The sequence below is a fragment of the Cyprinus carpio genome, chromosome A5 (assembly GCF_018340385.1).
Source record: "Cyprinus carpio isolate SPL01 chromosome A5, ASM1834038v1, whole genome shotgun sequence".
Lineage (NCBI taxonomy): Eukaryota > Metazoa > Chordata > Actinopteri > Cypriniformes > Cyprinidae > Cyprinus > Cyprinus carpio.
The window spans coordinates 26,332,629-26,344,606 of record NC_056576.1 but is presented as its reverse complement, the minus strand read 5'-3'; the positions used below and the strand labels follow the sequence as shown (position 1 = coordinate 26,344,606).

Sequence of the window (11,978 nt, the reverse complement as noted above, 5' to 3'; positions counted from 1 at the left end):
TTCACATTTGAGCAATGGAAAAATAATCATTTGGGATTTCCTAAATCTTCTGTTTATTTGAAAATTCAAAACAGAACAAAACAACAACCCAATCTGAATCAACAAAGAACATCTCAGAGGGTCAATATGCTCCTCACAGTGATCTGCTGCTGATGTTGACTTGGCACAGGACGCTTATAATAGCCCTGGCCAAAAAGATTACATCACCAGCGGAGCGTGAGAGATGAGTCACGTCAACCAGACGGTCCGAATCTTCAATGTGTCATTCATAACACCATTCTGGTTCTCAACTGCCCTTTTTCTTTCAATTTGTCCCCCCACTTCCTATCCCACCCCCTCCTCTAACAGCTACCGGTCTGAACTAGCTGGTTCCAGACTCAGCAGCATCGTGGGTGTTTCCTCAGCTACTTTTGTTCAGTGGGAGCCAAAGGCACAAATATCTCACAAACATCCACCTTCATCTCTGCAATAATTTCTTCTTTCTGAATTCATTCTCTTCCAGCAACATCTGTCATTGCTCATGACAGGGCTTTCCCCAAACTGTCAGGTCTGACGTGTTTTTTTTTTGTTTTTTTTGCATAGACTTTCATCAGCCAAAGCATTTTTAGGAGTGTGCCTCAGACATGCACTACGTGAATATGCACTGTATCATGGTGGAGCGCCTCAAGAAAAGGATATACACTAATGGCTGTGGGACATAGATAGCAGGTCAGTGTGGGAAGGCCACTCCTGCTATGTAACTCACATGTCCACGTGTAAGACATGAAAAAAATATTGAGGATATTAGATGTGTGGGTGGCTGTTCATAAGGAAGTCTTTATCTTCTACATCCTTCTAAATTAATTTCCGCAATCTGGTTTCAGACGGAAACTTGTTAAGACCTTGAAAAAAGAAAAGCTGTTTATGTGAGATGATAAAAAAGCACTGTTAAATGTTTTATGATTTCAGCAATTTTAGATCTCAGATCCTCGCTGAACTTAAAGAACAGTTCTGACTGAGAAAACATTAGTTTAAATATTCTAATTTGGAATGTTAAGCTGATTAATCATTTGTGTTAACTGAAAAAGACAAGTAAAGTCAAATGATCTTAAGCATTCACAACATTATCCATTATTGCAATTAACATTTGGTCCAGTGCTCATGTTTATGCAACATTATTTTGTTATGAAACACATAACTCCCACTAAATGTTTGACTTACTTACACTATCAGTGCTCAGACTAACAAATAAACACATACAAACTGACAAATACACACATACCACTGACATTCAGCGGGACATTATTACACCCATGGCACTTTTCTTTCTTTTAATCCTGGTTCCATTTCAACCCCTTATGCAAGCTTGCTTTAGTTTTAAGGAAAGCACCAGCATAACAGAACGGACAACAGTTTACAGATGCTATTTGGTTTGATAATTTGTATTTAATTCAATGAATTTCAGACATGTTAAAGGTGCCTCTCTTGGCCCCACTGTATATTTAATGAAGACATGCTACAGAGCAATAATAATACAGTACATCACTGATAGGTTACAAAAGCTTACATGTTTAAATGACTTTGAAAAGTGGTGACAGGAACTTCAATCACCCTCTTCAAGCCAGCTTTAGCTGAATAACATAGCAGCAGTGACTTCAAAGTCTGCTTTATCGTTCTTGGAAAACCTCCTTGTCTGAGTCTGATGAAATTAAACAAGCTTTAGTCCCTCACTTCTAAACTCACAGACACTGTATGTTGCTGTTGTCACAAATCTCCTAGCTACCTGATACGCTACCTCTCTCCTCTTCAAAATAACACTTGCTATCGTTCATCTCTTGCCAGACTGCAGCAAAAAGAAGAGCTGGCCTGACGGCTATCACGCTGACACATTTCAGGTCAAAGCAGACACGCCATCTAGCCAAAATAAAAGTGACCATGGGAAAAAAATGAAAAAGGAAAGAAAAAGTCAGTGCATTCAGTACTGTGTATATGCGACACAAATCCTTTAAAATAACTTTTATTGAAGAATGATGATTGACATCATAAAAAAATGAATATTGATTGAAAGTAACTCTGTAAAATTTAGAAAGCAGGATATTAATGAATTATTTCACAATGCTTTCTTTAATCTCCAGCTGACAGTTTTTAATGGCTTTGTAACTCACCTTGAGACAAACAATGACTTGACAGACAGACTCAATACACACACATATCGAATCATCAGCTCAAGAGAATCTCACTTTATAGTATACTGTATATTACCTTTCACAAGTTCAAAAGGGTCAGTATATGTATTTTTATTAAATTCATTAAAAGTAGCAGTAAAGGTCTATTTCAAATAAAATCTTTTTTTTATTTTTTTTTTTTTTTTTACTTTCTATTAAAGGAATCCTGAAAAAAAGTATCACAGTTTCCACAAAAAAACATTACATATTAAACCCAATTCATGTCATGAAAAAGCTACATTTGCAGCTCTGTGCTGTCACAATATCATCTGGTGCTCAACAACAGAAGGCCCTTCATCATATCTTAACCATTTTACAGTGTGCTTTGTGTGCTGTTTTCTCCGAGGTTGTTTTTCCAGCTTTTGCTTGCTCATATCCTAATTAATTTACATTTATGTGAAAAGTGGAGAACTTAATGCATATTTGCATGCATTTATATTAGATTACCCACATGATACATGACCCCGGGGTTAAGTGGGGGTAATTTATTACCGCATTTTCATATACTATAGATAATTTTGGTTTGAGAATGGAGCTATAGTGACCCCTACAGCCACAATACAACACCACAACTTCTAGGAAGTCCAGTGGTTTACAGTTCCAGCATTGATAACTATGAGTTAACGTTCATATTTAGACAGTTTATCATAAGAATAAAGAGTGTTGACAGTTTGTTTTGGCCACATCACCATGCAGACTGCACACAGTCACGCAGTCATAGAGCACGAACAAAAGAACCTAAAATAGGCCTGAAGTTTAATGAAATGGCTGTTGATGGTTTCCTTCCTCACTTATCTGATGGTACATCCTGAAGTTTCTTGGAAATCTGACAGAAGCCTGGTCCCTCTATCTATTCTGGAACATGCACAATGGCCTTTGGCTGTTGCTTTCAGTGCTCTGGGTTCTGTCCTTGTATTGTGTACACAAGTTTTTACTGTGTGGAAACGCTAATCTAGACCGGTCAACTTCCAGTTTAGATGTAGCACATCATACATGTTGATCCCTCAAGGCTGAACATGTCATTCTCAAACTGAGCTCTAAATGAATAGCTCCGCATGCTAGAAAGCAACACGATGCATTTTCACATGGGCACGAGTGACTAGCTGTGCCAGCGCTTACCCTCATTCTTTCCAAAGTCAACAAACAAACAAAAAAGCAGCTCATCATGTCAAGTGTTGCCCTGTCTCACACTCCAAAGTTCAGGTCAAATGAACTGTGCTTCCCAAGTATCCAAAAATAGAACAGGCAGGCTCCTAGAGTCCAGAGGTTATCAAGGAACTGTGCTGACTGACCTGCGCTGATAGGACTGTCCTGGTTGCCTGCCAAATCTGAACTGCATTAAGAGCTAGTTTGATGGGCAGGACTTAAACACTAATGATGAAGTGGAGCCTATGGACAATAAATAAAGCTTGTAGAAAAAAAAATAAAAATTAGCCACAGTAAGTACAAAACTGGAGGATTCTGCGTAGCAAAAAGCAGCCACAACGATAACAAACAGCAATAATTTATAGTGCTCACTTTTAATATCCTGCAATACTGTTTATTTCTCTAAAAAGTAGTACAGTTACAGCAAGTACATAGTACAGTGATAGTATCAGACTATGGTAGACTATATAATGTGAATGATTGATATGTACTGTGGTTCCTCTCAAAAAAAAAAAAAAAAATGAAACCTTAATTTTTAATTTGTAAAAACATACTTTGTTATATATTTCTGTTAGCAGTGGGCCCAAAAGGCTACATTGGTCTGCTCTCTGTATGAATGTTGTTGAGAACTGTGCTAAAGGTCAGGCCAACTCCCTGCCTCTGTTTACAGTGCCTTTTTGGTAGGAAATAAGGTGTTCAAGGCCTGGTCATTTGGGGTCATCACTGGGCAGCTTATCCCAGTCCTGGGAAAAAAAAGAGCCACTGGCCAAAGTTTCCAGGAGGACATAGTCTAAGCACACATACTAATCAAAATATGCACCAGATGATGACATCTCAAAACATGCAGTATTTGCTCTCAAACAAATGCTCTCAGGAAAAACAACATGGAAGAGCAAAACTGTGTTAGTGTTAAGATCACCAATAAAACTAAATTATAACTCACATAGGCACAATCAATAGGCGGAAATAACTAGGGTTGAAGGTCCTGAAGGAAACAGCAGTGCTGGCAAGACAGCAAAATAATAGTTTTAATGTTTTAGGTAAAATTAGTTTTTAGGCTTTGGTTCTGCGTAAATACAATACCAATGAAACGAAAAGAAATGATCAACAAAGTCCTATAGGGCACTGGTTTGCACTGAATTAGCTGCAGAAGTCTGTGGAGGAAAAGCTTGAAAAAGGAAAAAGAGGAATTTCAATGTAATGCTTGTCTCACATGTACTCTTAAATTGTAATAAAACTGCTTAAAGCATGAGGAATAAATGTGTTTTTATCTAAAGTGGAGTCTTAATGTAGAAACCTGTAGTTAACCTGTAGTTCAAAGACACAATGATAGTTAATGGGTCATGCTGTGACCTTTAAAGTTCCAGCCCAATCAAACCTCCCATTTCTACACTCCACCGTTTAAAAGGTTGGGATTGGTAAAGTTTTTATTTTTTTTCTGGTGAAAGAAGTCTATAAATGAATTTGTTTGATCAAAAATACAGTAAAAACTGCAATATTTTAAAATATTACTACAATTACTACAACTGTTTTCTATTTGAATATAACTTAAAATGTAATTTATTCTTGTGATGGCAAAGCTGAATTTAGAGCCATTACTCTAGTTTTCAGTGTCACACGATCCTACAGAAATCATTAAAATATGCTGATCTGGTACTCAGGAAACTTGATATCAACGTTGAAAACAATTTTGCCGCTTAATATTTTAATGGAAACCATAATACATACTTTCCAGGATTCTTTTACGAATAGAAAGTTCAAAAGAAACAGCATTCACGTGAAATAGAAAATCTTCTGTAACATTATAAATTAGACCCCAAACTTTTGAACAATAGTGTAGTTTATTTTAACCACATCTAGATAAACTTCTGTAAACTTAAAAATGTTGTTTGTTTCATAGAACCAGGGATTTATCTTTTTACAACCTTTAAACAACAAAAAAAGGGAGCCGAATACTGAAAATACTGGTTCTCCCAAACAACACTGACCAGCACAATGCTAGGGTGTTGTGGCTGCTGCTGTGGTTGCTCAGATTTTGTGAGAGGTTTTAGGCATGTTGCTACGAGGCTGCCAGGGTGTTCTTGTTTCCCCCAAGTCTCTGTGACATCGGGCTCTTTAATGTGATTTTTCACCTGTTTTAAGGTTGCACAGGTAAACGCTGTGAGTCTAATTGTGTGGAAAAGTCAATGTTTATATTTGAAGTATCATTCATATCCACAACACAAATGGCATAGGATGTGTTAATATGCAACAAAGTTTAGTAGTAATTACCCAGCAGCCGTGTGTCTCTCCGGAAAGAAGTCTCAACCCTTAGCAAATGAAACGCTGCACTGCATGCATCCAATTTGCCTTGTTCTCCATGAGTTTGTGTATAGACCTCAATCCAGTTTGAAGCAGAGTTTGTGAAAGAGGTGCACTGTTGGTCTGAATAAGCATGTGCTCTCTTGTCATTCAAGCAAATTAACAGACATGGGTACAATTTAATTAGAGACTCTGGCCTCTCGAACACCCCCTTTTGCCTTCTTTTGTAATCTGATTGCATCGTGGGGCAATCAAACTGGTTAGATTCACTAAGCAGTGCAAGTATGTATGTATGTATTTATAATTGTGTGTATTTCAGTGTTTGTAAGTAGCAGCAAACACACACACACACACACACACACACACACACACACACACACACACACACACACACACACACACACACACCTAAAACACTGCAGGAAGAGGGCAGAGGGGAATTTTGAGAAGTCCAGAGATTTGCTTCCTTTTGCTCAACTTTCTCACAGGCATTGCTGTGCTCTCCCAGACATTTTGACGTCAGTCAGACCATGAGCGTCACTTTCCCGCTTGATTTACTCTGAATGGACATTCAGTCTCAAATGCAGCTCCCACGACCAGCTGAAAGTAAAACTCTTGAAGTCGTTAAAAACATTCATCAAAGTTACATTAACAAAAAACTCACTGTATTCACGGAGAAGCTTATTATTCATTATTTGCATCCAGTCTCTATTAATAGCCCCATGATGATTATAAACAACAGATACTGTCTAGCACAGATAAGACTGACAGCTCATACTGTACACTACTGTTCAAAAGTTTGGGGTGATTTTATTCTGTCAAAAGATTAAGATACATTCAATTAATTTAAGAAATTACAGTAAAGACATTTATAATGTTACATAAGATTTCTATTTGAAAATAAATTCATCTGAGAAAAAAAGTATCACAGTTTCTACGAAAATATGTGTAAACTGTTTTCAAAATTTATTGTAAGTTTCCTGAGCAACAGATCAGCACATTTGAATGATTTGTGAAGGATCATGAAAATTCAGGAAAATTCAGCTTTGCCATCACAGGAATAAATTGTATTTTAAAATATATTAAAATAGGAAACAGTTATTTTAAATTGTAATACTTGTAATTACAACACAAGACATACAATATTTCCCCCATTTCCTTATTTTCAATTTGGATGCTGTAGATAAAACTGTATGTCAGCCATCACTACGTCAATAAAACCTACAACACTACGTCAGGGACAATGAAATAGTATTACTCAAGAACAAAACATCATGAGTCATTTTGTCCACCTGGAATGGATTCACTTAAATCATATTGCTCTGAAAAGACTTCCTAGGAATTTCACAGCATTAGCTCATTATTAGCTTGCTATCATGCAGACATCTGTGCATCTCCAACAATTATTGCAAGTGCAGCCTCATAACATACGCAAATCATGACACACTCAGCTTTTTCCATCTCCATCTCCAAACAAATGTGATCACAACAAATGTCAAGAGGAAAAATGTACGTTCCTTTTGTGGAAATAAACATTCAGCTTATCACAGGAACACTTTATTTTGAGCTACAGTATACATTATCATGTGTGTATGATCAGAAAATTGCTTTATTATACTTGCAAAGAAGAGATAGGGTGGAAAACAAAACTTAAACTGTTTTATATATATATACATACATATATATATATATATATATATATATATATATATATATATATATATATATATATAAATATATATATATATATTTGTGACTTAATTGTATCACCAAGTTCTGCAAAAGCAGAGTGAAAAATGACACACTAAGCTAGCAAGGAAGAGCTTCAGAAAGAGACTGCATGCTGCACATGACACACGCTTACATTAAGTGAACCTAATAAAACCAACCTTCAGATAAATAAGATACTGGTGGATCTCAATTCTCAGAGCTGAGCTGAAATGAGCGTAACTGATTTTGGATATACCCTGGCCTCTATCACTTCATTCTGGGACATTCAATTAATTTAATTTCATATGGAAAACTATATTCAGTTAAATCATCTCTGTTGTCTGTGTGTGACAATACTTCCACTGCACGGGTGGCCATGTGTGTCAGTGTCTCCGTATGTGTTTGTGTACATCTCACACATGAGCCGCATGCATGTGAATCTAAAGGTCACCTTCCCGAAAAGTCTTTTATTGCTGCGGCTAGCTAGATGATTACCCTTGCTAAATGTGTGTTATTGCTGCTCATAAGAACAGCCTTACTGCACTTACATTTTGGCCCAGGTGAGCTAGTCTGAGTAAATTTCCACTAACTACAGTCTTGAGTTGTCGACCTGTCTCACCTACACGCTGTCACACAGGTAGTCAAGTTGAGACAGGCTACTGAAGAAAAAAAAACTATGGGTGAAGGTGTTAAATGTTTTAAGAGGGGATCACAATACATGTTCTTATTCTGTATTTTTTGCATCATAGATCAAAACTTGTATAAGTGAATTCTGAAGTCAAATGTCAATTAGTGATTAAAAAAAGTTAAAACTATAGAAAGAGTGTAGATTGAAATGTCTGTTATGTTATGGTGACAATCTGTGTTGTCACGGTACCAAAATTTCAGTATTCGGTACCAATACCAGTGAAAATCCACATTTATTTGTTCCAATTTCAGTACCAAAGCAAAACACAAAAACATTAAAAAAAATGACTATACTTTCATTTAATCCAAACTGTGAACATATTTAATTTTAAAGGGATTTTGAATTTTAAAGCCAAGAATAACAACTAAGTTGGCTAAAAGATAAATAAAAAAAAGCCCAGACTGATTTGACACAAACAGTGCTAATTTGTACATTCTCTTACAAGTATATTTTAGATTCACAATTCATTAAAAAGCCTATGGTGTGTAAAAATAGTAAATATCATCATGCCATCCAGTTTTTTTATCCTAATAAAAGTTATAGGAGCATTAAATAGTTAATAAAGGAACTTAATTCTAATGTTCATTATATTAGCGTTAGCCGTGCTTATGCTAACTTTTAACTACTGTAATAACAGCATTCATTTCAATCTGATATTCAAATTAAAATATTTCATAGTATTCATAACAGAAGCTGTGTTTCCCACAGCGGCATATGCAAATTCATTCTCTGGCAGCAGGAAGTGCTTGTAGAGCACGCAAGAGAGAGAGGATTCCCCGGTAACGGCTGTAATCAAATAAGCGCTGACAAACACTGCTCAGGCATTACAGGCAAGATTAAATGAAAATGACATCCATAATTTTCTGAAGACAGTCGGTTTTCTTCAGAAATACAGTGATATAAAAACACCCAAAACAGATTTAGACTTTGAGATTAGGATTTGTCATGTTTTTTTAAAGATTTGATATAGATTTGACTAATATAACAGCTGCGGTCAGTTTTGATATTTTCCCAGTGTATGGGAAACCCTGTGAAAGTTACCTGCTTGAACTCTTTGATTTGATCTGGATCTGATCCTCATCTCAGTGCTTTTATGAAGAGAGCGCATCTGCGCCCCTTTCAGATAGCGCATCAAGAACCGGGGTTGACCGGGTAAAAAAAAAATGGTACCGTGACATTTTCGTTTTTTTAGTACTTTAACCGGGGTTGACTAGGTCTTTTGACAACACTAGTGACAATATAATTTTTCAATGAATCTACAAAATGATATTATTATTTCATAAGACAGAAAGCCATACAGCTACTGTATGAAATCAGAGTGAGTGACCGAATTCAAATTTTGTGTTGGGTACTCCAGTTTTCATCTGGAAGATGTCATTTTGAAAGTGTTTGTTTAAAATATTTGCAACATGCTGCAAAACATATCAGATGTTAGACTGACATATGGAAGATGTTTTGTTGCATTTCTGATTTAGATTGTGTGCAAATACTCTTTAAAGATGTTTATTAGATGTTTATACAAAAAGAACACTTTAAATAGCACACATTAACATCCAGATGATGCACTCTTTCAGAGACATCTCAGTGACGCACATGTGCTTACTGGGAAGTCCAAAATCTAGAGGATATTTATCTTATAACCTTTTAACATCCTTTGACAAATCATGAGTCCAGCTGTTGTCGGTACCGAACCTGTATGACGCATGACTTCTTGGGATGGCCTGACTGGAATTTTCCATTCAACACCATTGAGGTAAAGAAAAGTGAAACAATTAATGGATGACAGAATGCGAGTGGTTTTTGCAAGCCCTGTTAAGTAGAGCCATGTTTGTTTTCTTCTTTTGCTATAAGTGAGCAGGACCAGTGGAAAATTCCCACTCCAGTCCACAGGTATCAGACCTCTGACTAAATGACCCCCCTCTTCTTTGTAGAGGGAAGGGTACATAGGGATAGTTCGGTTGTCAGGGCTTAACACACTAGCCCATTTGGATGTGTTCGCCCAAGCTGCAATGACACATTTCTTAGAAAATGTTATCCGTTCTTAAAGTTATTGAGTTTCCTGATGTGCTGGGTTCGAAAGATATACTTGCAGTAAGACACCTTCAACACCTGTCCATTCATGCAAAAACTAACCCAAACCAAGAGTTATCTACTTTAAATCACTGTTTTCAACAGATGTGACTCGTGCAGCAGTTTCTAATATCGACTTTGTGTATTCAGGTTACAGTACAATGTCACTGATGCACAGGCAGGAGAAAGCACTGTAATGCATAATTATTACAACCACCTCGATATTTCATACAAAGCACGCAAAAATCATCCACTTTCAGCTTTTACTAAGTTTAACACAACTCCTGGGACTCAGCAACATCACACTGTACCTAACAATTGCTCAAAGACGAAGCAAACATCCTTACCGTAAACTATGCCACATTATGCAGCAAAAGTGTCCTGTTGACGTCATAACTGTATCACATTTCTTTGGAGCAGCGTCCTAGATCCTGATACTGATTTCCAAGCACAGATTATAAGTGGGTTTCACCCTCACCAAGTTTAAAAAAATTAAAAAAAAAAAGTTTACAAAACCAATCAAAACACACAAAAACAAAACTAAACAACAACAACAAAAAAACCTTCCAAATTAAAACTAAAACTAAACAAAAAGAAACCCTTTAGATGCACTGTACACACTTTCTGTCTCAACAATGAGTGTGAAATACATGGACAAGGTCAGAGCTTTACCACCAGATGGTCTGTCAATTTCATTTGGATGAGTATTTTTTTTTTTTTTATAAATAGGCATGTAATCCCAAACGTGTTTTCAAGTATGAATGAAGAGTAGTAGAATGTATTGTGTGTGGTACGTTTGTAAACAATAAAGGAGCTCCTAACTTTGTAAGCAACTAAAGTTGTGCCATGCAACACCTTAATAACTACATGCCATGTGTTTGTGTTTTGTAATTACCTCTCGGCAGCCTGATTCCACATGATGCACAGAGATTGGAGAGGTTTCCCACATCGGTCAGGAGTGTGTATGCAGTAAACAACCTCTTGACCATCAGCAAGAGGTGTAGAGGCTCTGCCATGAAGACTGACTGAGAAAACCTGCGCAAACAAACACATATACTGATTATTCAGAGTGAATTCAGCTATTAAAAAACACTATAAGTTGAAGTCACTTTCCCAATTCCAAGTGCATATCAAATATTAGAATCACTATAAATACCCTATCCAGAGGAAGCCACATATATGATTTGTGATCCCATACATGTTCCCAATTACACTGGGAGACAACTTAAAATTTCCAGCTCAACAGTGTCATCTGCTGGACACTGGCTTGAACTTAGTGGCCAAAAGCTACATTCACATTTGTGAAACTGTCTACATCAAATACAACAATTTAAATAGAAATAGAAATAAATAGATCTCACCTCTTTCCTTCTACCCCACTCTCAATGTCTGTGAGCAGGCTGAAGGCAAAACGCTCCACCACCTCAGCCAGCTGGCTCAGACCTCGCGTGTCCACTCAGCTGGGGTTCGACATAGAGAACAAGAGGTCATAGGTCAAGCCACGGCTGCTGTCTTTTAGTGGAGTCTGCTCAGCATCCTTCAGAATCTGTGAAGTGAGTTTAGGCTAATTTTGTTTTCATTAAGTTTAAAAACTCCATTACAATACTACTACTGTGCATCAATTTTGCCATTGTGTTTCTAGGGTGGTCATTTAGGTGCAATCACATTTACCAACGCATTGTGAAATTTTGCAACGCAATCCATTCATTTAAATAGGAATCCGTGTGATTGGGCAAAAAAAATACCATTGCAGATTTCATCATGTTCAAGATGGCCATGTGAATTTGCCACAATGAGCAAAAAGCTGCTTGGTTTGAAAAGGAATTCTGTGTGAGCAGTGCTTCATTCTTTGCTTCACT

General features: G+C 36.8%; 1 protein-coding gene across 2 annotated transcripts in view; it reads right to left on the bottom strand.

Moving 5' to 3' along the window:
• The window catches only part of LOC122145061 (adhesion G-protein coupled receptor V1-like), a 33,488-nt gene that overhangs the window by 20,144 nt on the left and 1,366 nt on the right, over positions 1-11,978 (bottom strand). The window contains exons 2-3 of one of the 2 annotated variants that reach the window (XM_042756645.1): positions 11,481-11,665; positions 11,015-11,154 (exon numbers count right to left, since the gene is read on the bottom strand). In XM_042756645.1, coding sequence (XP_042612579.1) covers positions 11,015-11,068 — 54 coding nt within the window. In that variant the 5' untranslated portion in view covers positions 11,069-11,154; positions 11,481-11,665. The remainder of the gene's footprint in view (positions 1-11,014; positions 11,155-11,480; positions 11,666-11,978) is intronic. The other variant, XM_042756646.1, reaches the window with a different exon arrangement.